The 24,553-nt window shown below is 49.6% G+C and overlaps 1 protein-coding gene across 1 annotated transcript; it reads right to left on the bottom strand.

The window, feature by feature from the left end:
* Positions 1-8,471: 8,471 nt before the first annotated feature.
* On the bottom strand, positions 8,472-22,071 carry SASH3 (SAM and SH3 domain containing 3). Its single transcript, XM_043571630.1, has 8 exons — positions 21,839-22,071; positions 15,087-15,182; positions 14,222-14,368; positions 12,582-12,720; positions 11,208-11,356; positions 10,846-11,055; positions 10,545-10,695; positions 8,472-9,995 (listed from the first exon to the last, which is right to left on the bottom strand). The coding sequence occupies exons 1-8, from the start codon at positions 21,893-21,895 to the stop codon at positions 9,805-9,807; spliced, it is 1,140 nt and encodes a 379-aa protein (XP_043427565.1). The 5' UTR covers positions 21,896-22,071; the 3' UTR covers positions 8,472-9,804.
* Between the last annotated feature and the right edge of the window lie 2,482 nt (positions 22,072-24,553).

The raw sequence follows: 24,553 nt of genomic DNA, 5'->3' as shown, positions 1-24,553 counted from the left end.
CCTTTATAAATCTTCTGTATTTAAGACCTTGGCCTGAATATCTGTCCCATTCATACCATGCACCAGCTGAGATTGTCCCTAGTCTGAGTTCTGATTAGAGAGGAGATTGAAGAATTGGTCCTTCCCAGGGGAATAAGCCTTAAATTGTTCAACTCTTTTCAATGGCTGACATTCTTTCCACCTCTCCCCTTCCTCTCCATCCCTTAAGTTTCCTATGCACCCCACTTCCCCAGAAGTATGGCTGGCACAGATCCAAAACCTTCTGGGGGGTGGTGGAATTTGGCTATTTGGGAACACTTCTCCATGTCCATTTGGCTCTGGGGTCCTCTTAGCCCTAGCAGAGAACATCATCTCCCCCCTTGCTTTTTTTCCTCAGTGGTAGTTGTGGGTTCCAATTCTATAGCAGCTAAATCCCATTCTTCCTCCCCTGACCTTCCTGCCTTTACCCCTACGGCCCCTTTTCCTACTGACCAAATCTCTTTACCTTGTTGGGGGAAAAAAGTATTTTGTTTTTAAATCTATTTTCTAACTTAAATGCAATTTAATATGTAAATCTCTGCACTTTTGTGTGAGCCTACAAATGTGTATGTGTGGTAGGTTTTTCTCTTTCTGGTATTTCTTAATAAAGAAATCTTTCTTTTTGGGGTGAAGCCAATCAATGAAGGAGACTTGAATGGTTTTAGAAATACAGGGATGTCCTGTTTCTTTACTTGTTGTGCCTAGTGTGAGTGACCAGCCCCTCCCCCACCTTTGTGCCCCCGCCTTCCTTTGAGAGGGCCCTCAGCTGAGTGGGGCAGGGAGAGGGACCTGTCCTCTGTGTCTGGTACTCCTCTGGGACTGCTCTGAATGGCTCAAGCGGTAACCTAGCAACCTAGTCCCCCTCCCCCCTCCATGGCCTAGTCCTGTTAGTCCTTTTCTTCCAGCTCTGTTCATTTTATACTCCTGAGGCTGGCTGGGGCCAGGCTAGGGAAAATCACCGAGGGATCACAGTAAATGGTTTTTAAAAAGTGGTAATTTGCTCTTGTGCTTTGGTGCTACTAAAGAAGAACAGTGCTTTCAATAATTCCAAACACATTTGTGTCAGTTTTAAGAATACATTCTAGGAATCACTTCCTATTCTTAGGCAATAGGCTTTAGAAATAGTACCAAAGGCTAAAACTGTGAATATCATTAGTTTTAAAGGATGCAAGCCCAACTCACAAAAAAGGAAGTCATTGTGAATTTCATGTTTTGGGTAAATACGAAATGGGAATGGGAACTAGAAATCTGCATCTGTAAACTTTTGAACGTCCTCGAGGACATCAATGTAGGTGGGAAAACCTAGTGCAATTAGCTGGGCCTAATTATTTTACAAATCAACACAAAATATGTTTTTACAGTTTTAATATATACACTGAATTTCCAGGAATGCAACAATTCTGTAAGTTGAGGGAACAGGGTACTATATTTGGTTCAGAACTTTACCAAGAGTTGTGACTTTTGAAAATCATGTCACTGACAACAATGCCATTCATGGATTTTTAAGTTGCCAATACAACGTACCTGTATTTATCTTTCTTTGTAGCAATTGCATTCACAGTGGATCTACATGTATAAGTGGAACCTCTGACTACTTCATATCTTTTAGTATAGTCTTGCCCAGGTTTTGCGTATTGAAATACATATTATCTTATAAACAAATTTCCTGGTTTTCTCCTTCATATTGTAATTAGTGTATTATATTGCTATTCTGGAAATTATGTGTAGAAGCTGGTTATATTAACTATGAAAGTCATCATTTCAGAGTGGCAAAGTGTGCATCACAAAATATTGTATCTTCCAAGGGAGTATTGGGGCTGATAGGGCTGAGAAACACTATATTATCTCAAAAGTCCCTTTCTACCTCTAAATATTTGGAAAATTCAGAATATAAACAAACATCCTCCTCCCCTCACACACTTAATGTGCTTTTTAATTTTATTTAATTTTATTTAAAAAAATTTTTTTTTTCAACATTTATTTTTGGGACAGAGAGAGACAGAGCATGAACGGGGGAGGCGCAGAGAGAGAGGGAGACACAGAATCGGAAACTGGCTCCAGGCTCTGGGCCATCCATCAGCCCAGAGCCTGATGCGGGGCTCGAACTCCCGGACCGCGAGATCGTGACCTGGCTGAAGTCGGACGCTTAACCGACTGCGCCACCCAGGCGCCCCGCTTTTTAATTTTAAAAGCAACACATGCTCATTGTTGAAAATTGGGAAAGTATAGGAAAGTAAGAAGATTTTAAAAATTATCCATCAACTCGTCACCAAGAAAGATATAATTATCACTGTTAATGTTTTGGTGTGTTTCTTTCTAGTCATATATATATATATGTGTGTGTGTGTGTGTGTGTGTGTATATAAAATTCTATATATATGTATCTTATATACCTATATATGTATATATATGATATAGATATCTATATATATGATATCTATATAGATATCTATATATATGATATATCTATATATATATACCTTAAGTTCTACCCCCAACATGGGGCTCGAACTCACAACCCTGAAATCAAGAGTCGCATGCTCTACCGACTGAGCCGGCCAGGCACCCCAGTGTGCATGTACATTTTAAAAGATAACTGGAATTCAACTATAAATAGAGTTTTGTATCCTGCTTTTTTTAAACTTAGCATTTTCCATATCATTAGGAATTTTTGAAAATAATTCCATAACATATACATAACCCTTCCCTTATTGTCAGCCATTCAGGAGTTTCATTTTACATTATTGTAAATAATGTTGTGATGAACTTCTTAAAATATGGGTGTATCTGTGATTCATTTCCTTAGACTCCTAGAAATGGAATCACTAGAGTCAAAGGGAGTGCTCTTTTGAAGGCTCTTGATAAATATGGCCAAATTGCTTTACAGAAAAGCTGTCACCATTAGTCCTGTGAGCAGTGTATCAGAGAGCCTGCTTCAACACATCTCATTTAAACATTTGATAATTTGATAGTTGTAAACTGGTGTCTCAGTGTCGCTTCATTTCTATTTATTTTGTTAATAACAAGGTCAAACATTTTTGCACCTCCCCTCTCTCTTGCGTTTCTTGCCAATTGTATTCTGGGAATTGGCTGCCCAAGTCCTTTCTTTTTCTTCTGGTATTGGGGGGTTTTCTACTTGATTAATAAATGAGAGCTTGGAGCTCACACTCCACCACAGGCCAGGAAATGAGGGGACCCTTATTTAGAAGTGGTTTTACAACTCTGGAAAATGGTGCAGAATTACCTCCCTTGATATTCCATGCCCCTTCACTTTCTTCAAGCTCCTCTGTCTGGTTTTTCTGCCAGCCACTGACCATCTTCAGCTATCTGGTTGTTCCAGTGTGGCTAAAGGGTTGTAGTTGTGTGCCAAAGTAGACACAGGGTGATTATTTGTCATAAAACCCAGGCTCTGTTAAATGGCATTGCTGAAAGGAATGTGCTTGCATTTGCTCTTGCTCTCCCACCAAATTAAATACTGTGACTTACCTAAGGTTATATACTGCTGGAGCCCAGACCAGAACCCAAATGTCTTGACTCCCAGTTCAGAGAGCTTTCCCACATAAGCCAGGCGCAGACAGATAAAGGAGTTTGAATAACTCCAGTGTCACTTGAGTGAAATGAGCCTTTCATTTATTTATTTAATATTCAATAAGTACCTGTTGAAAACTGTGTGGTGGGGTTGACTTTAGGAGAAATTGCATTGCTGACCCCATTCTGTTGTGAGTTAAGAACCAGCAATGATTTCAGGATTTTTTTTTTTTTTTTGCCATTTTGGATTAATTTTACCAATGATGTCTCCATTTTAGGCATACAGAGGTCTGACTGTATATATTCAGGCTGATGTGGAGGTGGGTGGTGGATTTTTGTTTTAAACTTAAATCTCTTAAATATTTCCCAGATCCCTGCACTTAGGTTGAACTGATGGTTGGGTTTCTTTAGCACAGAAAGTCAGGAAGTTGCTTTGCCTGGTTCCCACAGTCAACTTGGCTGTCCCTTTGTGAGGGCCATTGCCCTGGGCTCTTTCTGTCTCTATCCCTGGCAGGTCCCAGAGGCAATGGTATACAAATGCTATATTGGTAACTGTGAAGTTATAGGAAAATGTGAAGCCTACATATAAAGTGCTATAGAATTCCATTTATTTAGGGCCTTCCTGGAGGAGGAGTCTTGGCTGAGTCTGGAAGGGAGGCAGTTCCTTCCCACTTGATTGTGTTGTTGGCTGAATACTATAGTATGTGGCCAATGTTGTGTGAGAAGCCAAGGTAGCCTCTATTGTGGCTTTCTTTTCCCCAGCCAGGGAAACTTCATACGTCATCGTGAATTTCCTGACTCAGGGTGGGGGAAGGTGTTGGACCTCACTGAGACTACAGTGATCTATGTCCTTTTTTCCTTTTAAAACCCTCTTTTAGCTTTTGTTTTAATGCCCTTAGTCTCTAATGACCCCACCATGGCCTCCACTTATGCAAAAGACCTGAGTGTGGAGGTCTCTATGACTGCGAGTTGGAAGCTGTGGCTGGGGACTGTGTCAAACCACACTGCTGTAGGGTTTGGCGGGTAGGAGAGGGAATTTGTGGAGTTGACAGCCTTCATTGTGGGATTTGGGGAGAGCTGATCACAACGTACCTGGGGAAGTCTAATGAAGCTTGTTAGAAATAGGGACAGCCATACAGAGAAAGACAGATACCATATGTTTTCACTCTTATGTGGATCCTGAGAAACTTAACAGAAACCCATGGGGAAGGGGAAGGAAAAAAAAAAAGGAAGTTAGAGTGGGAAAGAGCCAAAGCATAAGAGACTCTTAAAAACTGAGAACAAACTGAGGGTTGATGGGGGGTGGGAGGGAGGGGAGGGTGGGGGATGGGTATTGAGGAGGGCACCTTTTGGGATGAGCACTGGGTGTTGTATGGAAACCAATTTGACAATAAGCTTCATATATTGAAAAAAAATTAGCAATGCAATGTCAAGTGTGGACCTTGCTTTGACACTGATTTGAGCAAACAATAAAAGATATTTCCGAGAAAAAAAAAAAAAAGAAATAGGGACAGCGAGTGAGAAGGGGGATGATTCATTCAGGTGGGATGTGCTGATTCCCCCAGCTGCTTCCCTGATGGGCCAAGGAGGGGGAAGTTGCTTCAAAACCTGAACTGGGGAGGAACTGGCTGGACTCTATTTCTTCTTGAATCTAGCCTTTATCCTGTTCCTTCTAGTAGCCCATGGATGTCCAAAGGAGTTGCCTAAAGTAAGTCTGTTGTTTAGGACTGATCATCCTACTGTGAACGGGGCAGATCCAGGGCTTCCCCTCACTCCTCAGGTGGGCTTTCTTTCCATCACCAGCTTCTTAGCACCACAGCTGGCATCCTCTACCCTGAATCCCAAAACCCTCTGGGAGCTGGGATATCAGTTTGTCTGTGGGCTATAGCAGTTAGTCTGCAAACACATATCGACACAGCTTTTGTACCCAGTCTTGAGCTCAGTACCCTGGAGGTTACAAAAAAGTCAGAAAGCCACCATTTATTGTTACTATGTGCCAGGAACTTTATATGCATTATCTCATTTATTTCTCTATCAACCCAAAGAGGTAAGTATTATTAGATCATTATTGTTTTTTAAATTCAATTTTTATTTTTTAAATCATTTTTATTGAGATATAATTAACATATAACGTTGCACACATTTAGCATGTGCAATGTGTTGGCTCGATGTGTTTATATATTGCAATATAAATTATTATTCTTATTTTACAGAAAAGAAATGTGTATGTATATAATCACCTGAAGTCATGTAATTAGTAAGCGGTGGAGTCAGGATTTGTAGACTCTTTAGTTTAACTCTAAAGCCTTTGTTGTTGGTCACTACACTAGGGATTCAAGGTGAAATGGGCCTTGAATGGAGGGAAATGGAGGTAGCAAGGTGATGTGAATTTGGGGGATCAGATATATATTATCATTCATTAAGCATTGATTTTGTTTTGGACACTCTACTAAGTATTTTACATACACTAGTTCATTCAATCTTTGTAACAACGCCATGGGGCTAGTACTATTATTGCACCTTATTGATTTGGAAAATGAGGCTTGAGGCGGTTAAGTGACTTATCCAAGGTGACCCAGCTAAGTGACAAAGCCAAGATTTGAACTCAGGTTGGCCTGGACTCTTAACTGCTAGGCTTTGCCTGACCGAGAGAGCTGCCACTTGCTGTCCCCAGGCCCTGGAGGGGCCCAAGGTCAGAGGAAGAGCCTCCTTGCCCTCTTGGACTAGCCCACCCCCACCCTCCCAAGGGGAGCCTAGGCTTCTGAAATACTAGGCTGGGGGAAGGGATAGAGGGTCTCTAGCTGAGAAGACTCAGCCAATTGGACTGCAACCCTTGGTTTGCTGGGATAGGGTGCCCTTAGCATCTTCTAGATGTCCATGGGCTGGTGAAAAGGTTCTGGCAGCCCTGCCTGATGGAGGCACTTAGGGCCCTGGGCTGTAACCCCACCTGGCCCCTGCCTTTCTGATCCCTCAGGCCCTGGCCTGTAGAGTACAATTTCCTCATTGCCCCTCCTCAGCTGCCTATCCCAAAGTCTTGTGATCATTGGAGTCTTTGCATAGCTATCAGCCTGTATCCAGCCTGTAGACAAAACTGGGGCCTGATAGCTCTGAGACATTCCACACTCCCCTCCCTAGGGTGGGGAGGAGTTCAAAACACTTTCTCAGTCTGATTTTGCTTTTTCTGATATTTTCCTTTCCCCAGCTTAGGCCTAATAGATAGGTACTACCCGAAGATTTTAAAAGGTTTCGGAATCTACTCTGATAAGGTCCCCTCAGTTTGTGTGGATTTTAAGTACTTTGTGCGTTATTCATCCCCCACTCCCCACCTTTCCAGAAGCCTGTGCCAAAAGACAGCAGGAGAATGACTTTGCTACTGCTCCACATTGGAGGCCAGAGGTTGGGGCCTATTTAATTTTTTTTTTTCAAAACTTAAAATATTGTTCCTTTTTAAATAGACATAAAATAATAGATACTTTTAAAATCCAAACACAAGAAGAATGTACAAAGTGGACACTTCTCTCCCTCCCTCCCCCAGTCCCACCACACTAGTCTCACTGGTAACCATTTGGTGCAGATCTTTCTAGTCTTTATTCTTTTGTATGTTTTCCTTTTCTTAAATAAAAATGGAATCACCCTATAAATAATGTTTTAGTACTCATTCCCCGCCCCCCATGATCCAGCACAGACTTCTTTTACAACAGGAATGTTTGTACATTATTGTATAATTTAAAAATTTGTAATCAAACAATAAAAAATCACAAAGATTCTTCCCTGTGTTATGAAATATTTTTCTACCATGTCATGATTAATGGCTGCACAGTATTATGTGAACGAACTATAACATATCTAACTAATTCCCCATTTGCGTTGCTTCCAATTGCTTACCCTTGCAGACAAAGCTGCTAGCGTCTTTGTCCATATATCTGTGCACTTGTGTGGCTCTTTCTGTGGATCAAGTCCTAGGAGGGGAATGGCCAGGTCAAAGGGTGTCAAAGGCACATGACAGAGGGTCAGATTGCCCTTTGGAGGGCAGGAGGCTTCTGAAAGGTTGTCGGACTCCCTACTCAACTTCTTCAACCTGTCTGAGCTTCGGTTTCCTCCTCTGTAAAGTGGGAAGATGATGGCATGTACCTGGGCCGGGGGAAGCAGGAGCAGAGGGTACTTCGGAGATTATCTGAGAGAATAAAGGCCAAGTGCTTGGTTTCTAGTACCGCAGTTGGTGCCTACTAAATGGCAGCAAGTACATGGTACCATTGGAGCTTAGAGGCTGTTTGAGCTTCTGGTTTCTCTGGTGAGGATAATGGTTGCAGCTGCCTATGGCCCACAGCCACTAAGGGCAGTGGTGTGAGCACAGCTGAGAACAAAGCCTGGAAGCAGAGCAGCCTTGTGTTCACTCTGGCGGCAGCTCTTACCGCAGTCTGCCATCCCTAGTGCAGTTCATGCAGGCAGAAACAGAGGGAGTTTTTCGTCTCTGTCCCACATCCCAGGAGTTTCTATAGTTTCAGTGGGGACAGGATGGGGTCCAAGAAGAGGTGGCCTCAGAGGGGAATCCAAATTTCTCCCTTTTGGACCCTGGACAGCCCCTAGCATGGGCCCTTCCTCACTGGTGTAGGTCTTCAAGGCTCTTGTTAAATAACCATTCTAGGAAGAGGGAAATAGATACCCACACTCTCAGACCCCAGCAAGGCCTGTGGCTCTGGGATCCTGTACTCTGAGGATTGCTGGTTAACAGGGAGGGCAGAGCCAGTTAGTGCTTCAAACTGGAGTGTTAGGTTGGCAGGATCAAGGGCAGTGAGCATCTTCAGGGAAGGGACAGATGATCCTGAAAGGTCATTGGAGGTCATTTTGCTGAGTCCAGCTTCAAAGGATACTGGTGTGACCTTCCTCCAACCCTCTCTCCATAAGAAAGATAACTGGAGACTGTATTTAGTTCTACCTATGTTTATTGCTGCCAACTTATCCGCCTCCATCCCCTCATATTTACACCCAAACCTTTTCCCCAAGGTAGCTTTTACCAAAATTCTTCATAGTAGGTCGAGAAGTGTGTTCACGAAGCAGGCCGTCCTAGACGTAGTGGGCCCTGTCCCCAGGCCAGTTGGACCCTGGGGAAGGTTTACTCTGGGAATTCAGGGCACAGACTTGGTATTGACATCAAGGGAGGGCCCCCACCGACAGATAAGCTTCCTCCCGTTCTAGAACTGTACATCAAAACTTCTTGGAAAGCAAAGTTGGGGGTAGTGGACTCCCCAGTGTCAAGCTTCATGCTTTCTTTGTTTCTAAGAACCCTTACAGGGGGCCGAGTCTGAGTCCAGACTTGCATCTGGCTTCAGAGGGGCAGTTCTGTCCTTGGAAGTCAGATCTATCTGCCATTGGCCTTCAGGGGAAGTGTCATTGGATGGTGCCAGGAGTGGAAAGGGAGGGTCATATTGTTTTAAGCTGGGGGAAGTTGTATCTTGGCTTGAGTCACGTGGGGAGGTATGGAACGAATGAGCAGGAGGAGCCGTTTCATTTGGGAGCCCAAAGTCCCTTCAGCTCCCTCAGTAAACCCCACTGGTGTCCTCAGCCACAGGTGACAGGAGAGCAGACTTTTAACGTCACAGAATGTCAGAGCTGGCAAGGTCCTCAGCAGTATCCACTCTAATCCTCACCAGTCCTAGACCTTAATTGGGGAAAGCACTTGGTTTAAGTCAGATGGCAATTTAGTGGCCAGACCTCTCAAAAAGTTAAGGAGAAGGAATGTGGGGAAGGTCCATGTGGCTTTCTTCAAGCCTTGTTCGGGGAAGTCTGTATGGACCCATGATGAGTTAGGGTCCTTTCAAATGGCCAGCCTCCCTGGGGTTTTGAAACGTACCTGAAACATTGACTTGGCCCCCTTTTCAGGAGCAGTGTGACAGGGGAAAGTGGTGTGAGGGTGAGGAGGGTTTGGGGGCCTCGGTGGTGAGGGACATGGGTAGGATGGCCCCACAGTGTCCCACTTGCTGTGACTGGGAGCAGGCAGTGCCTGGAAGTTCTGTGCTGTCAGTAGCTGGTGGAGGGAGGGGACTGGGTGGGTGGGACATGCTCTTGGGTGGCTCCGCATCCACTCCAGCCAAACCTACAGGGAGGGCCTTGGCCGGCCTCCGCAGCCCTGGGCACCTCTAGGGGAGCAGGGCCAGACTCGGCACCAGTCCTCTGGGGTCTGGGCCTCTGTGGGAGGCCGGGCGCATCCCCAGTGTTTGCCGCTGGGGCCCAGCCTCGGCCTGTGCCGCCGCCTCTGCCTCAAGGCGCCCCGGACAGGGAGAGGCCCTGCAGCTGCTCCTCAGGGCCCGCCAGCTCCGTCTCATCACGCCCGCTCTCTGAGCCCTCGAAGCAGCCAGAGTCGCGAGGAATGTCCACCTTGGGTTCAGACACTGTGTTTGCCGCTGGCTCCTGGCTGCTCTCGGTGCCCTCTTCCGCCTCCTCGCTGCCGGCTGCCGGGGCAAAGGAAGGAGATGGAATGTGGGGGTGCTTACGCCTTAGCTGGGAGGGGTTTCCAAAGTCCCAGGGCCCCTTGTGTGTGGGGTAGGGACTCTGGGAAGTCTACCATAGGCAGTCTCTCCCTCTGGGCACCCACCACCATCCCTACCCTGCTCACCCTTTCTGGCTTAGAACCATGTGGGAGTGGTTTCCAAGGCAGCAACCCAGCCCAGGAGCTCAAACTTCTTCAGCACCCAGCTAGCAGCTGGGAAAGCTGCACTTGTTCCTGGTTCTGTTATTACCCAGCTTTGAGGCCTTGAGTACATACCTTACCTTCTCTGGCCTTAGGTCTCCCTTTGACCCCAAAGGGAGTTGGACCCCATCATCCCTAAGACCTCTCTGTTGCCAAACTTTGCCTGAGACTGGAATTGGAGTGTGGGAAGTGCCTTCCCATTGCAGAGGGGTCCTGGGGCTGAGTGTGCTCAGAGGGCAGGACCAGGGCAGGCCTCCCCTCCCTGGAATAACTGCAGGCACCCCCACACCCAGCTCCTAAACCCACTCACTGTCGTAGTCCAGCAACAGCTCGGCGGCCGTGAGCAGCTTGGCCCGGTGCTGTGGGTCCATGATGTTCAGCTCATTGAGGTGTGTTTCCCGCAGCTCTTTGAAGTCCTCCAGTGTCTGGTAGCCATTGAGCAGCAGGGTGGACGTGTGCTCCTGTGGGCAGAGGCAGACCACCAGTGTGGCCACTTACAAGCCACCCCCACTCAGGATCCCCCCCTTCCCACATAGCTGACCATGCCCTAGCCTCCATTTCTGGGCCAAGTGTGCCTCCCTTGATCTTAGAGTGCAGGTCCCAGCTCAAACCTCCAGGCCTATGCGCTCCAGTAGCTCATGCAGAGTCTTGGGCTTGGGCCTCTTGCCCTTGCTTTGTCGGCGGGTGGGGCGGGCAGGTCCTGCGGCCTCCTCAGGCAGCACATCCACATAGATGAACTTGAAAGATCCCAGCCTGCCATTGAGCAGGCCCAGCCATGTGCCCACAGGTGGCTTTTCAATGATCTGGATCACATCTCCTTTCTGTTGGGAGGACAGGAGAGCACAGTGGAGCAGGGGAGAGGGGAGGGGTATTCCCTTGGCCTCCAGGGACACTTGTCGCACCCTGGCTCAAAGAAGGCTCCTTTATGAGCACAGCCTTCCTGGCTCAGGAGAGGCCTACATGCCAACCTTACCTGCAGTTTCAGCGAGTCATGGTCATAGGGGCTGGGAGTGAAGTCGGTGTGGACTCGTGCCCTGCCACAGAAGGGCCCTGTGTACTGTGGGGCAGGTGGTTCCTCTCCGAAGCTGCCAGAGCCTGGGCTGGGGCTGCAGAGCTCACTGCCTGCAGGATATGGGGCAGGGAGGAGGGTCACCTTTGTCCTAAGACAGCTGGGGCAGTACCTGGGAGGTACCTTCCAGGGGCTGTGGCTGGAAATGCCTAGGATTCATGCTGGGGAAGAATGCTGGTCTCCGGCAAGTCTCACACTGCAGAAGGGATTCTGACCCACCTCCTCTACCACCCTGCAGGAGCACAGCTTTACCTTTGGGACCACAGGCATGAAATGGTTGACCACAGAAGGAGAAATGGCTCATGGACTAAAGAATGAGCAATTTGGAAGGACCTCTAGAGACCAACTGGGCCAACACCCCAATGAACAGAAGAGGAAAACTGAGGCCAGACAGGACAATTGACAGCTCAAGGTCTCTCAACTTACAATTGGTAGCACTGGGGCCATTAGACTCCGAGTCTCCTGACTCCTACTCTAGTGCTCCTGGAAGCCACCTTGCACCTGAGAAACCACACCCTAAACTAATATTTTACTTTCTCTACTTAATAAGACTCTGGTTATAACATCACATGGAAACTCAGACAGGCTCTTTCTGGGAGGGGAGGGATGGAGGGCATTATAAGTGGCTTTTGGTGGGGGCAGGGAGGTGTCTGTGGAGTCAGAGAAAGAGCATAGAACTTAGAACTAGCCTGAGGAGTGAGGACAGTGGCTCTGTGGGTCTGCGGCCCAGAGTCTGCAGCCCCTCCTCCAGGAGGGGCTGTCCAACCCCATAGACATCTAGAACATGCCAAGTGGCGCCCTGAGCCCAGCAAACCAAGGGCTGCAGTCCAAGAGGCTGTCTTCCCAGGTGGAGACCCTTTACCCCCACCCCCAGCCTGGGACGTCAGAGGCCCAGGCGCTGTAGCCTCTACCTCGCCTTGGGAGGGTGGGGGTGGACTAGTCCAAGAGGGCAATGGGGCTCTTCCTCCGACTCTGGGCCCCTCCAGGGCCTGGAGACAGCAAGTGGCAGCTCCTCTAGGCAGACCTGAGCTCAAGACTGGGTCACCTTGGGCAAGTGAAAACCTTTCTGGGCCTCAGTTTTCACATCAATACAGTGGGGATGATAGTACTGGCACCATGAGGTTGTGAAAATTTAACGTGAGAGGGCTCGGAAAGTTCCCAGCAGGTAAACTGTGAAGGTTCCTTTCTCTCACCTCCCTCCCAGACAGCCACCTGCATGGCCCTAACCCAGTCCTTTTCTCCAGACTCAGCAGATGTTCCCTTCTGGCCCCTACTCACCTGTGGATGCCTGGCGGCTAAGTGTCGGAAGCTCCTGCTCCTGCTCAGAAAAGGCCAGTGCCATCTTCTCAGGGCTGGGGCTGTCCAGGCTGCAGTCTGGTGAAGTCGGGGAGGCTGAGCCCTCCTCCAGAGTGTCTCCCTGCAGGGGAGGGGAGGCAGGGAGCCCTGAGAGGCCTTGACTGGGATGCACACGGGGCAGCTCCGGGTGCAGAGGAAACGGGCCTGGGCTCCGTGGAGAAGTGGGGCCTCGCTCGAGCGTGGGCTCTGTCGCTTATAGGCTGCCTGGCATCGCTGAGGCCAAGTTTCCGCTTCTGTGAAGTGGGAATGACAGTCCTTGCCCTGCCTCCCTCATGGAATGAGGAGCCTCTCCGGCACCGTGGTCTGCTGGACTCTGCACATTCACGTGAATGTGCTCGGTCAGCCTCAAGTGCCAACGTACACGCGGGAAGGGCTTCGGTGCCCAAGCCTGCGCTGAGCGCTGCTGCTAGGGCAGAGTCCAGCAGACCACGGTGCTGGAGAGGAGCTGCTTTCCGCTGGGCTCCTATGTGCCAGCCCTGCCCGCCATTTCATCTCATCCTCACGGTGACACCAAAAGGTAGTGCGATGACCCTCCCAAGTTTACAGAGGAGAAGGGAGGAGCGTCCCCAAGGCCACACAGGAACCCACAACAAGTTGGAATGACTCCAGCTCCTCCACTTCGCCACACCTCAGTGTGGTGGTGGCCCTTTCACAACCGGCTCCCTAGGAATAAAAGCCCCGATTCGTAGCAGTTGCCAATTCCTGTGTCGGGAATCCTCCCCGCGGCAGCCGACGTCAAGGCACTGGTACGAAGTCACTGACTGAGCAGCACACCAGATAGGCTAATGCCACCACACAGAGACTGTAGATGCAAACACCCTCAAGAACTTAGAGAATAGTAAGAGAGAGTAGAAGAGTCGGGAAATTATGAGTTCTGAAGATTGACGGTCGTCTCCTTATTTGTAATATTTGTTTAATTCTAAACTCATATAATCTCATTTTCAGCAGTGTTTGGGTTTCACATCTGACTCACAAAATTCCCGAAAATTTGGCCAGTTGCTGGCCCCAGTCGGCACGAGCCAGTGCGAGCGGAATAGAGCACACCATGGCCGGGCACCTTCTGTAAGAGCCCTGAGCTCAGCACACCCACTGTGTGACCTCAGCTCCTGACATGTGCTGGCCCCTCAGCTGTCTGTCCTACCCTTTCTCCCTGGGCTGGAGCCAGCCTTCTCTATTTTCCCTCACAGGGGCCCCTCTTCGAATCAAGTCTTCCCAATCCCAGACGCTGGTTCTAAGTGAGATGTTGAGGTGGATGAATTTGCTTCAGGCAGTCTCATTTCCCTGTCAGCGGCCCCCCTCCTTAGGGCTGCCTTTCCCAGTAGTTTCTGATACCCAGACTCCCATCCATCCTCAGACCCTACCCCTGCTCCCTCAGGACTATGCCTTGCTGCCAGGTCCACGGCTGAGTGAGCTCTCCTCTGTATGACCTTCCTTCTGGTACTGAATCAGGCCTTCAGGCACGGCACCTGAGCAGTGGCTGTCAAAGTGGTCATGCTCACATCCTGCCAGAGCAGTGCCCGTCCTCCCCATCCCCCTCTGCTCCCCTGGACCACAGGCCTCACCATCTCTTCTGACAGGGCCTTCACCATCATCTTGCCCATCTTCCTGTTCATGGTTCGGGAAATCACGGCCCTCCACTTCTTCCCCAGCTTTTTGCCACTCTTCCCAGCATCTTCTGGGATAGGGACACCTGAGTCATCTTCTGGAATCTGTGACAACAAAGGAGGAGGTCCAGGGACACTGGTGATCCTGGGTCCAGGATCTGAGGGCAGAAGGAGGCCCTCAGGTCCTGGCAGAGGATTAGGGGGTGGAAGTTAGAGGCCCCCATCCCCTTCCCTCCTAGTCCTGTACCTGATCAGCCCTATTAATCTGTAGTTAATTTGATAATTACAGTTGACCCTTAAACAACATGGGGGTTAGGGGTGTCAAATCCCACCCCCACTGCCTGCAGGTGAAAATCCATGTATAACATCTGACTCTCCCAAAACTTAACTACTAATAGCCTACTGTTGACCACAAGACTTACCCATAACATAAACAGTTGATTAACACATATTTTGTATGTATACGTACTACATACTGTATTTTTACAATAAAGTAAGCTAGCGAAAAGAAAATGGTATTAAGAAAATTACAAGGAGGAGAAAATACATTTGCAGTACTGTCCTGGGTTTATTGAAAAAAATCCGCCTGCAAGTGTACCTGCGCCATTCAAACCCGTATGGTTCTAGGATCCACTGTAATTTGCGATTGAAAAGAACGCGGCTGAGTTCTTGGGGCCCAGAATTTCGGTGGGTGGGAGGGCGGGCCTTCTGTATTTAAGCAGGCTTTCCTCAACAGTCTGAAAATCTCCTCTTCCCCCACCCTGCCATCCCCCCACCCGGGGCCTGCAGCCAGATCCCCGGAGGAGGAGCCTCAGCAACTCACATTATCATCCAGGTTAAATTCCTTCTCGCTCACCACGGGGGAGCTGGGTTTGGATTTGGCAAAATCCTTGAAGCTGCTGGAGCGCTGGAGTGAGAGCTGGAAGAGGCAGAGGAGCTGCCATGAGTGGCTGGCGGAATGAGGAGCGAGGAGCTGTCCCCTGCTACTGACACACGCACCGCACATAGCCCAGGGCTAGGAGCGCCCACGTGTGCCCTGAGGACCTGGAGCTAATGAGGTGCAGCATCCAGATGTACTTGGAGGTACCTGGCTGCTTGCTGCTCTTCAGCCAAGAATAGCCTTGAATGCTGGTCCCAGGGCAAGCTCCAGACCTCAGGAGCCTGTGACCTCAGCCAGGCCTCAGACAAAGCCCACATTTCCACCGGTACCTGAAGTTCGGGCTCCAGAATTTTGCAGTGAAATACTAAATGAGTCTGGGCAAAAGCATATCTCTTACTAGAGACATACCTCAGCACGACCATAGCATCACCTTTACATAACAGAAAACCTTCCCCAACACCACAGCGGCCTCTTTGCCCTGGATCTGATTCAAGCATGGTGTCCCTGTCACAGTGATAGTGGCACAATTGATGTTTCCAGCCTGATGAATCTGTGTCCTCAGAAGAGCAAGGCAGTCACACCCCAGGAATCAGGCCTGGCATTATACTTTCTGGAAACCCTCAGTAGAAGGTGCCAACAGATTTGGGACATGAACTATTGGGGTTAATTTAGTGAAAAAAAAAAAAGCAGCCATTTTCTTTCTTCATCTCGGCATACTAGCCCACTAATATGATGGGCTGGCTCCAGTGCTTGGACTTTTAAACCCTGCCAGTGGTTTGCACTGATGAGGTTGTTTTCAGGAAATGAGCGTTCTTAACTGTATATGCATGAGCATGGCAAGATGGCAGCCAGAAACCAGGGCCAGGCAGGTAAAGAGTCAGGCTTTACAGACAAGAAGTGGAGGCTGAGCCTGAATCAAGATCAACAGTCAAGACCAGAGATACACACAGGAACCAGGGTTCACAGATGGCCAGACAGATAGAGCGGGATATACTGCAGACACCAGAGATAAGGGCTTGAGGAACCGAAGCCCCAAACCCACACAAAGCTGAAAGTTTCACATCCTCTTTCCTATGAAAGGGGGGGTCCAGTGACAATCCCTCCCAGGACAGGGGCAGTATCACCTGACCCCAACACACACACAATTGGCCCCTACTCCTGGGGACTACAGCGAGGACTCCTGGGGATTTTAGTTCTCTTGGTGGGTCTTGACCAAAGGCAAATAGGCAATCAGGGTCAGGGGCCACACCTTCCTAGAGGTTGCAGCCAACTAGCTGACCAGAAACTAGGTCAGCAGTCATGCCAAGCAGACACTACCACCACGAGGGCTGCCCGAATGAAGCACCTACAGCCTCAGTTAGAAAGCCTCTTCTGTGCTACACTGGAGAGATGGAAAAGGGGGGTGTGAGTGGGCATGGGGAGGGGAAAGCATGACCACGGGGTGACTGTTGTGGTTCCCATGCGTCTCCTCCATCCTCCTTCCTTGGTGTTCCCCACCCACTATTCTTTCCTCTTTCCCCCCCCTTTTTTCTCCCTTCTCTCCTCCACCTTTTGTTTATTTCCTTCTCTTGAATGGTTAGGATGCAGCTGCCTGGATAACTTCCTCCTCTTATTGCCTGGAAAAGAGGGAACAGAGAGAGGGTGGGCAGCAGGCTGGCCTGGGCCCAAGGAGGGCAGGCTGGGCTGCTATTTATAGACCAATGGGACCATTATGGCCTTCCTTTCACTGCTCTTTAGCTTGTCTGCAGACCAGGAGGCTGAGAGTTGCCCTAGAAGCCCCAGGGACTGGCAAGCCTAGGAAAGCATGCAGGAGGGCAGGCACAGGGCCGGAAGTGGGCTTTGTTGGGGAGAGTAAACTCACCACCAGGCCGCAGTTCTTTCCTTTTCCTGTCATTAATCTGCAAGCTGGGGGCTGGGAGGAGGGCCTTTGGCCCCCAAGACCTTATGTCAGGGCCCCTCTGTCCCAGCTTTAGCTCAAAATGGGAGGAAAACCATCCAAAATGGCCGTAGGGGTGGTGCTGGGACTTGGGCCTGCTGGCCACTCCTCATCCCAGGGACAGGGAAAAAACTAAACATGTTCTTCAGGTGACTAGGGGTGGGGGCCAGCCAGGGTAGCCTTTGGCCCAGCCTACCTCCAACCTGAGGGACAACCACAAATATTTGAAAGCCTTTTGGTGACTCTGAAATGATCCCCCGACCCATGTATGGGTTGAAACCCTTGAGCCCCTTTGGATTTTCCACCTGGCTTCCAGGTGAAGGGGTGAGACCTTCCTGGAGGGGTCCTGCCCAGGGCAGGAGGTAGTACCATACACTGTTGGCCCCTTTTCCATGTCCAAGAGGAGTATGTGGGCCTCTTGGAAAGAGCTACTTTTCTGGCATCAGATGTTGGTGAGTTCAACTCTGGGGGTGTGTGACCTTCAGTGAGTTATTTAACCTCCCCGATCCTTAGTCTCTGTCAGCTCACAAGTGATCACATCTTGATTCTGCCATTGACCAGCTGTGCAAAGCTAAAAGAGTTCAACTTCTCTGGGTTTCCATTTCCTTGTGGGTAACATGAAGACAAGAGCACCTACCTCGTTGGTGACTGTGAGAATAGAAGGCGCTGACACAGCAGCCCCTCAGCAAATGTCCATGTGTGCTTAGCCTTTCCTCTGACCCCCTCCGTACTTTCACCCAGGGCGTGCCCCACCTGGAAAACTCCACCCTTCTCTGTCAGACATAGTTTCTCCCCTCCTTCACAATCCAATGGAACTGGAAACAACCCACATGCCCATAAACTATAGAATGGATACAGGAATTGTAACAGAGTCATGGAAGGGAATAGTACATAGCAATGAGCTCTCCCCAACATATGGATGAATCTCACAGATACGCTGTTGAGCAGAAGGGGTCAGCCACAGAGTACATTATACAGTTCGTCATATAGAAATTTCAAAACCTGGCAACACTAAGCTATGCTGTTGGAAGCCAGGATAATGGTGATCCTTAGGAAAAGAGAGCATGTAGTGACAATCAGGGGCATAAAGGAAGTTCCTGGAATGTTGGAAGTGCTTTTTTTTTTTTTTAAAGTAAGCTCTATGTCCAATATGGGGCTTGAACTCATGACCCCAAGATCAAGAGTTGCATGCTCTGCCAACTGAACCAGCTGGGCACCCTGAAAGTGCTTTGCTTCTTGATTTGGGTGCTGCCTGTGAGGGAATGTTTGCCTTATAGAAATTCATTGAGTGGAACACTTATAATTTATGCACTTCTTTGAATGAATATTATACATCCATAGAAAGGCTTTTCAATTCCAGTTTCAAAGATGCTGCTCCCTGTAGGAAGGCTCCCCTGCTCAGCCCCTCAGAGCCTCACACTGTTCCCCATTGGCATCTTCTTCCCCTACTTAAGGAAGCTTGGCTTTCCCTGGGTGTCTCTGCAACCACCCTCTCAGCTCCTTCATTGTACCAGCCATATACATAGCACCCCCTAGGCCCTAGGCACTGACCTGTGTATATGTGGGCATCCAGTAAGAAAGGGCTTAAGTACCTCCCAGGTACCCTGTACCCTGCCAAGCACTTCGTGCATACCAGCTCACTCCAGCCTCACCACGGTCCTGTCTTATGTCCCTATTGCCCAGCTGAGGAAACTGAGACTCAGGGAAATGAAGTGTCCTAGGTAGAGTCACACAACTGGCAGCAGCAAGAGCAGGAGTTTGAACTCAGGTCTGCAACTCTGGAAGCCTGTGTGTATTGCTGTGCTCAGAGCTTACGGAGTTGCCTCCCAGTACAGGAATGGATTGAGTGTAATGGCAACTGTGGGCAGTGTTTGGAGGGAGCTTCCAGGAGAGCGGGTGGAAGCATGGAGGAGGAAGGGCTTGGGAGGGCTTCATGGAGAAGGAGGCACATTTAAGTTGCTCCATGCAGGGGAGCCAGGATTTCTCCAGGAGGATCCGGGAAAAGTTTAAGCAAGAATGAGAGTTAGAAACATTCTGAGTATAGTGGGTATGGTGGGAGGTGGAGCAGAAAAGGTCATGGAAGGCCCTTGCCAGCCATGCCAAGGAACTTGGGTGTTAGTTAGCCTATGGGCAATGAGAAAGCACTGGAAATACAAAGTGTATGCTGGTGAGGGTTTCATGTAGAGGTATGCTTTCCTACTGGTGGGCTGGGTCTTTTATGCTCACCAGATTTTCCTAGTGCTTTTGGGATCAGTAGGGGGACACGAGGGTGTAAAGAGAAGGGGTTAAGACTCTGGAGACTGACAAATTTTGGCTTGGATCCCTGCTCTGCAGCTTCCTGTCTGTGTGCACTCGGGTAAGTCACTTCACCTCTCTGAGACTTGGGCATAAAACAGAGATAAAGACAAGATCTGCTCCTATGTCACAAGGCTGACATGCGAAGCAAACAAGATATAGGTGCACGTGCAGCACCTGGCACCTGATGTGAGTCCTCCCTTGGTGCAGGCTCTTAGTGCTTTCAAGTCTTGTTGCCTCCACTTCAGGGCTAGGACTGAGGCTGTCTTCTTTGCAGCATGCTCCCCATGCCCACCCATGCCTACAGCACACACCCTCTTGTGTGCACATGCATGCACGTAACAGAGCACTCTCATACTGATTGTTCCAGGCGATCTATACAACCTCCTGAGATGTGCAGATCAAGAACTATCCCCCTTTTCCAAAATGAAGGAACCAAGGCCCAGAGAAGGTCAATGAACTGTCCAAGGTCCTACACCTAGAACCTGTAGGATTTCAACCCCACTTTCTTGCCCCCTGCCCAGCACATTCTTTTTTGGCAGGCCTGGGATGAGGAGCGGGGGCAGGAGAGAGAAGCCTCATTTGTCTTTGTGGTTTTCCCTCCATCACATCAACCTCAGCCATTGAGAAGAAGGGACTTGCCCAAGGTCATAGCACTAGAGCTGTGCTGCCACCTCCAGTCCTGGGGAAGATGCTATCCCTACCTTCTGGAAGCTAAGGGAATTTCCACAGTACAGGGCTCGGAGAGTGGCTCTGGAGGCTGGCCCAGGCTCAGGCAGGGGTGGTTTGGGATTTGCCTGGATGATCCTCCTTAGAGGACATGGACCTCAGAGTGCCACATGGGCCTTGCTTCTCCTGGGAGAAGCCTGTGGGGGTGGGGGTGGGGGGCGGGAATCCCAGAGGCCGAGTCACCAAACAGAATCTGGATAAGGAAAGTCATGGAAGAAGACAGGGACTTTTGGCTTCTGTGTGCCTCTGGAGTACACATGGTCCCACTGTCAAAGTGTCAGCTCTTTCTCAGACCCTTTCCTCCAGCTCAGCTCCCCTGTGGTTTGGGGCCCAGCAGTGTCTAAAGCAGTCTCTGCTTCCCACCCCCATCAACCAGAGATCAAGGGGAAGTGGACCTGCTCACTGAGGGGTGGCAGCCAATGGTAAGCCTGCTGGGCCGAGCGCCAAGCAGGGCTTGGATGGTGGTGGTCGAGCCTGTGTGAAGACTCATGAGTCTCTACCCGCCTGTGCCCACCTCCGCTGCAACCTTAGAGGAGCATCTGGAGTGGGGAGTGTACAGCCGGAAGTGGCAGCCACCCCAGGACCTGAGATGGGGCAGGAGGCACACCCCAGTGCCCCAGGGCTCAGCCTTTCAGCTGGCTGGGCCTCCGCTTGGGAGCTGCTCCCTTGACAAGGGGCTCCCCCGTAAGGCACCTGGGCTGAGCTCCAGGAGAAAACAGCAGGGCAGAGTGAGGGCCTGGAGGCCCCAGAGTGTAGCTTGGGAGCTAGGCCTGGGCCTCTTGGACCTGGTTCAAGCCTGCTTTGTGATGGCCCTAGGATCCCGCTGGATGTGTGGGATGTACTTGCTGGTTTCCTGGGAAAATCCCATAATCAAATCAAAGAATAAGTCTAGAAATCCTCAAATCCAACTTAGGGAAATCTAGATCTGGCAGTCTTCAAGTAATCTTCTATTGGGCCTTCGCTCCAGGAAGAGGAATATTTCAGCTGCCCATGGCACCTGCTTTTCTTCCTGGTCTTTAAAATCCCTCCACTGAAATTTTCCTCCTTCCCATCTCACCAGCTTCATTTCTCAGTCTTCACAAATAATTTCTCCCCACCTGGGAAGAAGCTGTACACCATGTGCATTCTACTTCAGCTTTGGAAACTCTTTTCTTGAGTATAGAAATCACCTTGGGCCCACTCTCTAGTTGGCTGCCACTCTTGTGGTACTGGAGAGCTGCAACAGAACTGAACCAAGGGGGCAGAGTCCAGGTGATAGCCACAGGGTAGGGGCCCCAGGAGCATCATGGCTTTTAACCGGGTGGCCCAGCAAGGCTCTTTGAGCAGCTCTTGAGAGGCCACGCTTGGGCAGAAGTAGTGGCAGGACCAGCGTAGGGGATAGAGAATTAAGTACAATCTTGGGATTCAACTCGAGAATTATATTTTGTGATTCTTGAATTCTGGTCTAGGGTTCTAACCCTTAATTTTAGGTCTCTATCCCATCGTTGTGGAGTTGAATTCTAGAATTCCAGACTTCTAAGAGTCTATTCTATAACCTTGCTTCTCTAGCTTTTGAAAGTCTCTTCTGTAGTTCTGCTACTCTAGTAACCTTTGGGCCCCTGCCCCACTGCCCTTTGGCCCTTGCCTACCGACACAACGTATGGCCTTTGGCTCTTCCCACTTCTAAGATTCCTGGAGGGAATGGGTTGAGAGACCAGAGGGAAGGAAGGAGTGGGTTCTCAGAGATGCTCCTCACCTTTCTCTTCTGAGTGGGCTCCTTATCGCTGGCGTTGGAGGGTTTGCGGCGCAACATGGTCCTCCGACCTGGTGACGCTCCGTCCTTGCAATCTTAGGTGTCGAGACACTGAGGCCTCTTGCTCAGCCTCGCTAACACTGTCCAGGGAGCACAGCATGGACCGAGCCTCTGGCCGCCACTCTGACTGCTGCAGTGGCAGCTTGGGGGTGCGGGCCATGGACACCCGGCAGCGGCAGCATACAGGAAGCCCCGCCACGTGACCTGCTCTTACAGCAATCGCAGCCCCTGCTGGCCCCTAGGGAGGAAGGAAGTCCCAGCTTCAGTCTCCAGAGATTCCGATGCAGACGGCTCTTAGGTTGAAGAAGCAAAGTCCCTACTATGCCATCTCATGTCAATCATCAGCAATCCTGCTCCATCTCCCCGCAGGTGGCCAATCAACTGGACATTATATGGCCTACTCACACCTCTTATCTCACTGACCAGAAGCCAGAAGCCAGAAGCTGGACCATGTCTCTCTGCCTGTTAACCCAATGCTCCTGGTCACCTTGCATCACCAAGGTCATTGCTACCACCACTACCACCCCTACAACCATGTCATTCCCACCAGTCATCCCCACCATCATCAGCACACTTACAGCCATCATCACCACAGCAATCACCCCTACAGTCAGCACCATCAGCCGTTACCCCCACAGTCCTCATCATTGCTATCAGCTTACAATCATCAGCCTCACGGCTGTCACCCTTATAGACACCTAGTTACCACCCCAACATCTTACCCCTACAACAGTTATTCCTACAGTCATCACCCTTTACAGCCATCACGACATCCCACCACTGTCACTGCTGCAGTCATTGCCAATGCTACCACAGCCACTTGCTAGAACAACCACCTGTGTAGTCAACAACTCTCAGCCATCCGCCTCTATCTGCAGTCATGGTTACAGCTATCTCCCTACAGCTATCATCCCCACTGCCACAACCATGCTGACTGCCATCCTCACCACAGCAGTCATGCCTGGAGTCAAAACTCCTTGACCACCCCCATATATTTGTCATCACAATAGCCATCACCATGAAAAAGACATGATTTCACAAGCAACTTCATACCACTAGCAAATGTCCCATTCAAGGAATTTCTTGAATGCGTGTGTAGTTAAGTTTACAATGTTCACTTTGTGGGTTATCTGTGGCAGATATTTTAATAACTTCAATGATTTTCTTATTCCAGAAGCAATTCATATTCATCATATATAATTTAGCAAACGTGGATACACAAAAAGGAGGAAATTTAAAAATTCTCTCCATAATTATCTTCCATACTGTTTGAATAAATATCTTTCTATTTTTGAGCATTTAACTACCTCTCTCTCTATATACGTATTTTACAAAAAAAATCATACTGCACAGAAAGCAGATCTGTGGTTTGAGGGGGTGGGGAGGGGAAGGAGAGGTCATAACGGGCACAAGGACCCTTTTTGGGGTGATAGATATGTTCACTATCTTGGTTGTGGTGGTTTCATGGGTGTATACATATGTCAAAATAAATCATACATTTTTAAAATGTGCAGTTTATTGTAGGTCAATCATACCTAAAGAAACTGTTTTTAAATTATCAAAAATGAAAAAAAAGTCACATTTCCCCAACTCTGTTGGTATCTCCTTGTTAAACCGAATACAGTGTCATTGAGACTTTCTCATGCTAGGAAATATTCAACTATGCCAACTTTTTTTTCACTTTTCATTGCACATCCTTAAGGTAAATATTCATAGCCACAATTTTTTTCCTTTGGATGGATTTCCAGAAGGGGCATCCCGGGGTAAAAGGTGTGCATGTTTTTAAGACTTTGCATTCTGTAGCACTTGTGAAATCCTGGGCTGGCCCTCTCCTGTTCCCAAGATGTTCTTGTTGACTTCCTCCCCGCTTGTCCCCCAGCCTGCCCCACGCCCTTTGACCATCCATTCGTCGGGGTGAGCTCAGGGAAGACCCGGTCCTTTCCCCCCAGGCTGAAACCATCCTTCTTTGGCTCTGTCCTCAGCCTGCTAGGCGGGCTCCTGAACAGATTCCGCACCCCAGCTCGCTTCCGGTCTCTGCTGCCTGGGAAGGAGCCTGGCAGGGGTGGGGGACGCGGCCCCGCGGGGCGAGGGGTGGGCACAGGGCTGCAGGGGCTCAGGGCACCGGGGGCTCCCGCAGCTGGAGCCCCCGCAGAAGCTCCCAGGCTCGCACCGCGACGGCGCGTCCCCGAACCGAACCGGCGCGCAGGATGTGCCCGCTTCCTGTTTGCTCAGCCCCGGCCGCGAGCCGAGCTCACACAGTAACCGCAAAGCGACTAAAGGCAGCCAGCTAACCAGGGCGCTGGGCCGCCGCCTCGCCTAGGCCTGGGAAAAGGCGGCGGGAGTGGGGGTGGGGACCTGAATCAAAGTGCAGAGAGGCGACCAAACCCCCCAGGACAGAAGGGAACGAGTGTGGTCAGCGCTGCCCTTCTGTCTCCATTTCAGATGTGCCTCCCCTGATGGGCAGCCCCTGCTCTGGGGGTCCGGGGCTCCTCCATCTGGACTTGCCTTCCCCCAATTTTCGCTCCTGGCAGACTGCCTGGGTCCTAGTCCCCTGAGGTCAAGCCCCAGCTGGCTAATGGGCCCTAAACACTTTTTAAATAGGTTTCCCTTCTGGGCAACACATTAGCATTTTATAGGTTACTTTCCAGGTACACAGAG

Source organism: Prionailurus bengalensis, chromosome X, assembly GCF_016509475.1.
Source record: "Prionailurus bengalensis isolate Pbe53 chromosome X, Fcat_Pben_1.1_paternal_pri, whole genome shotgun sequence".
NCBI classification, from domain to species: domain Eukaryota; kingdom Metazoa; phylum Chordata; class Mammalia; order Carnivora; family Felidae; genus Prionailurus; species Prionailurus bengalensis.
The sequence above is the reverse complement of the archived record's forward strand: the minus strand, read 5'-3'. Positions and strand labels throughout refer to the sequence as shown.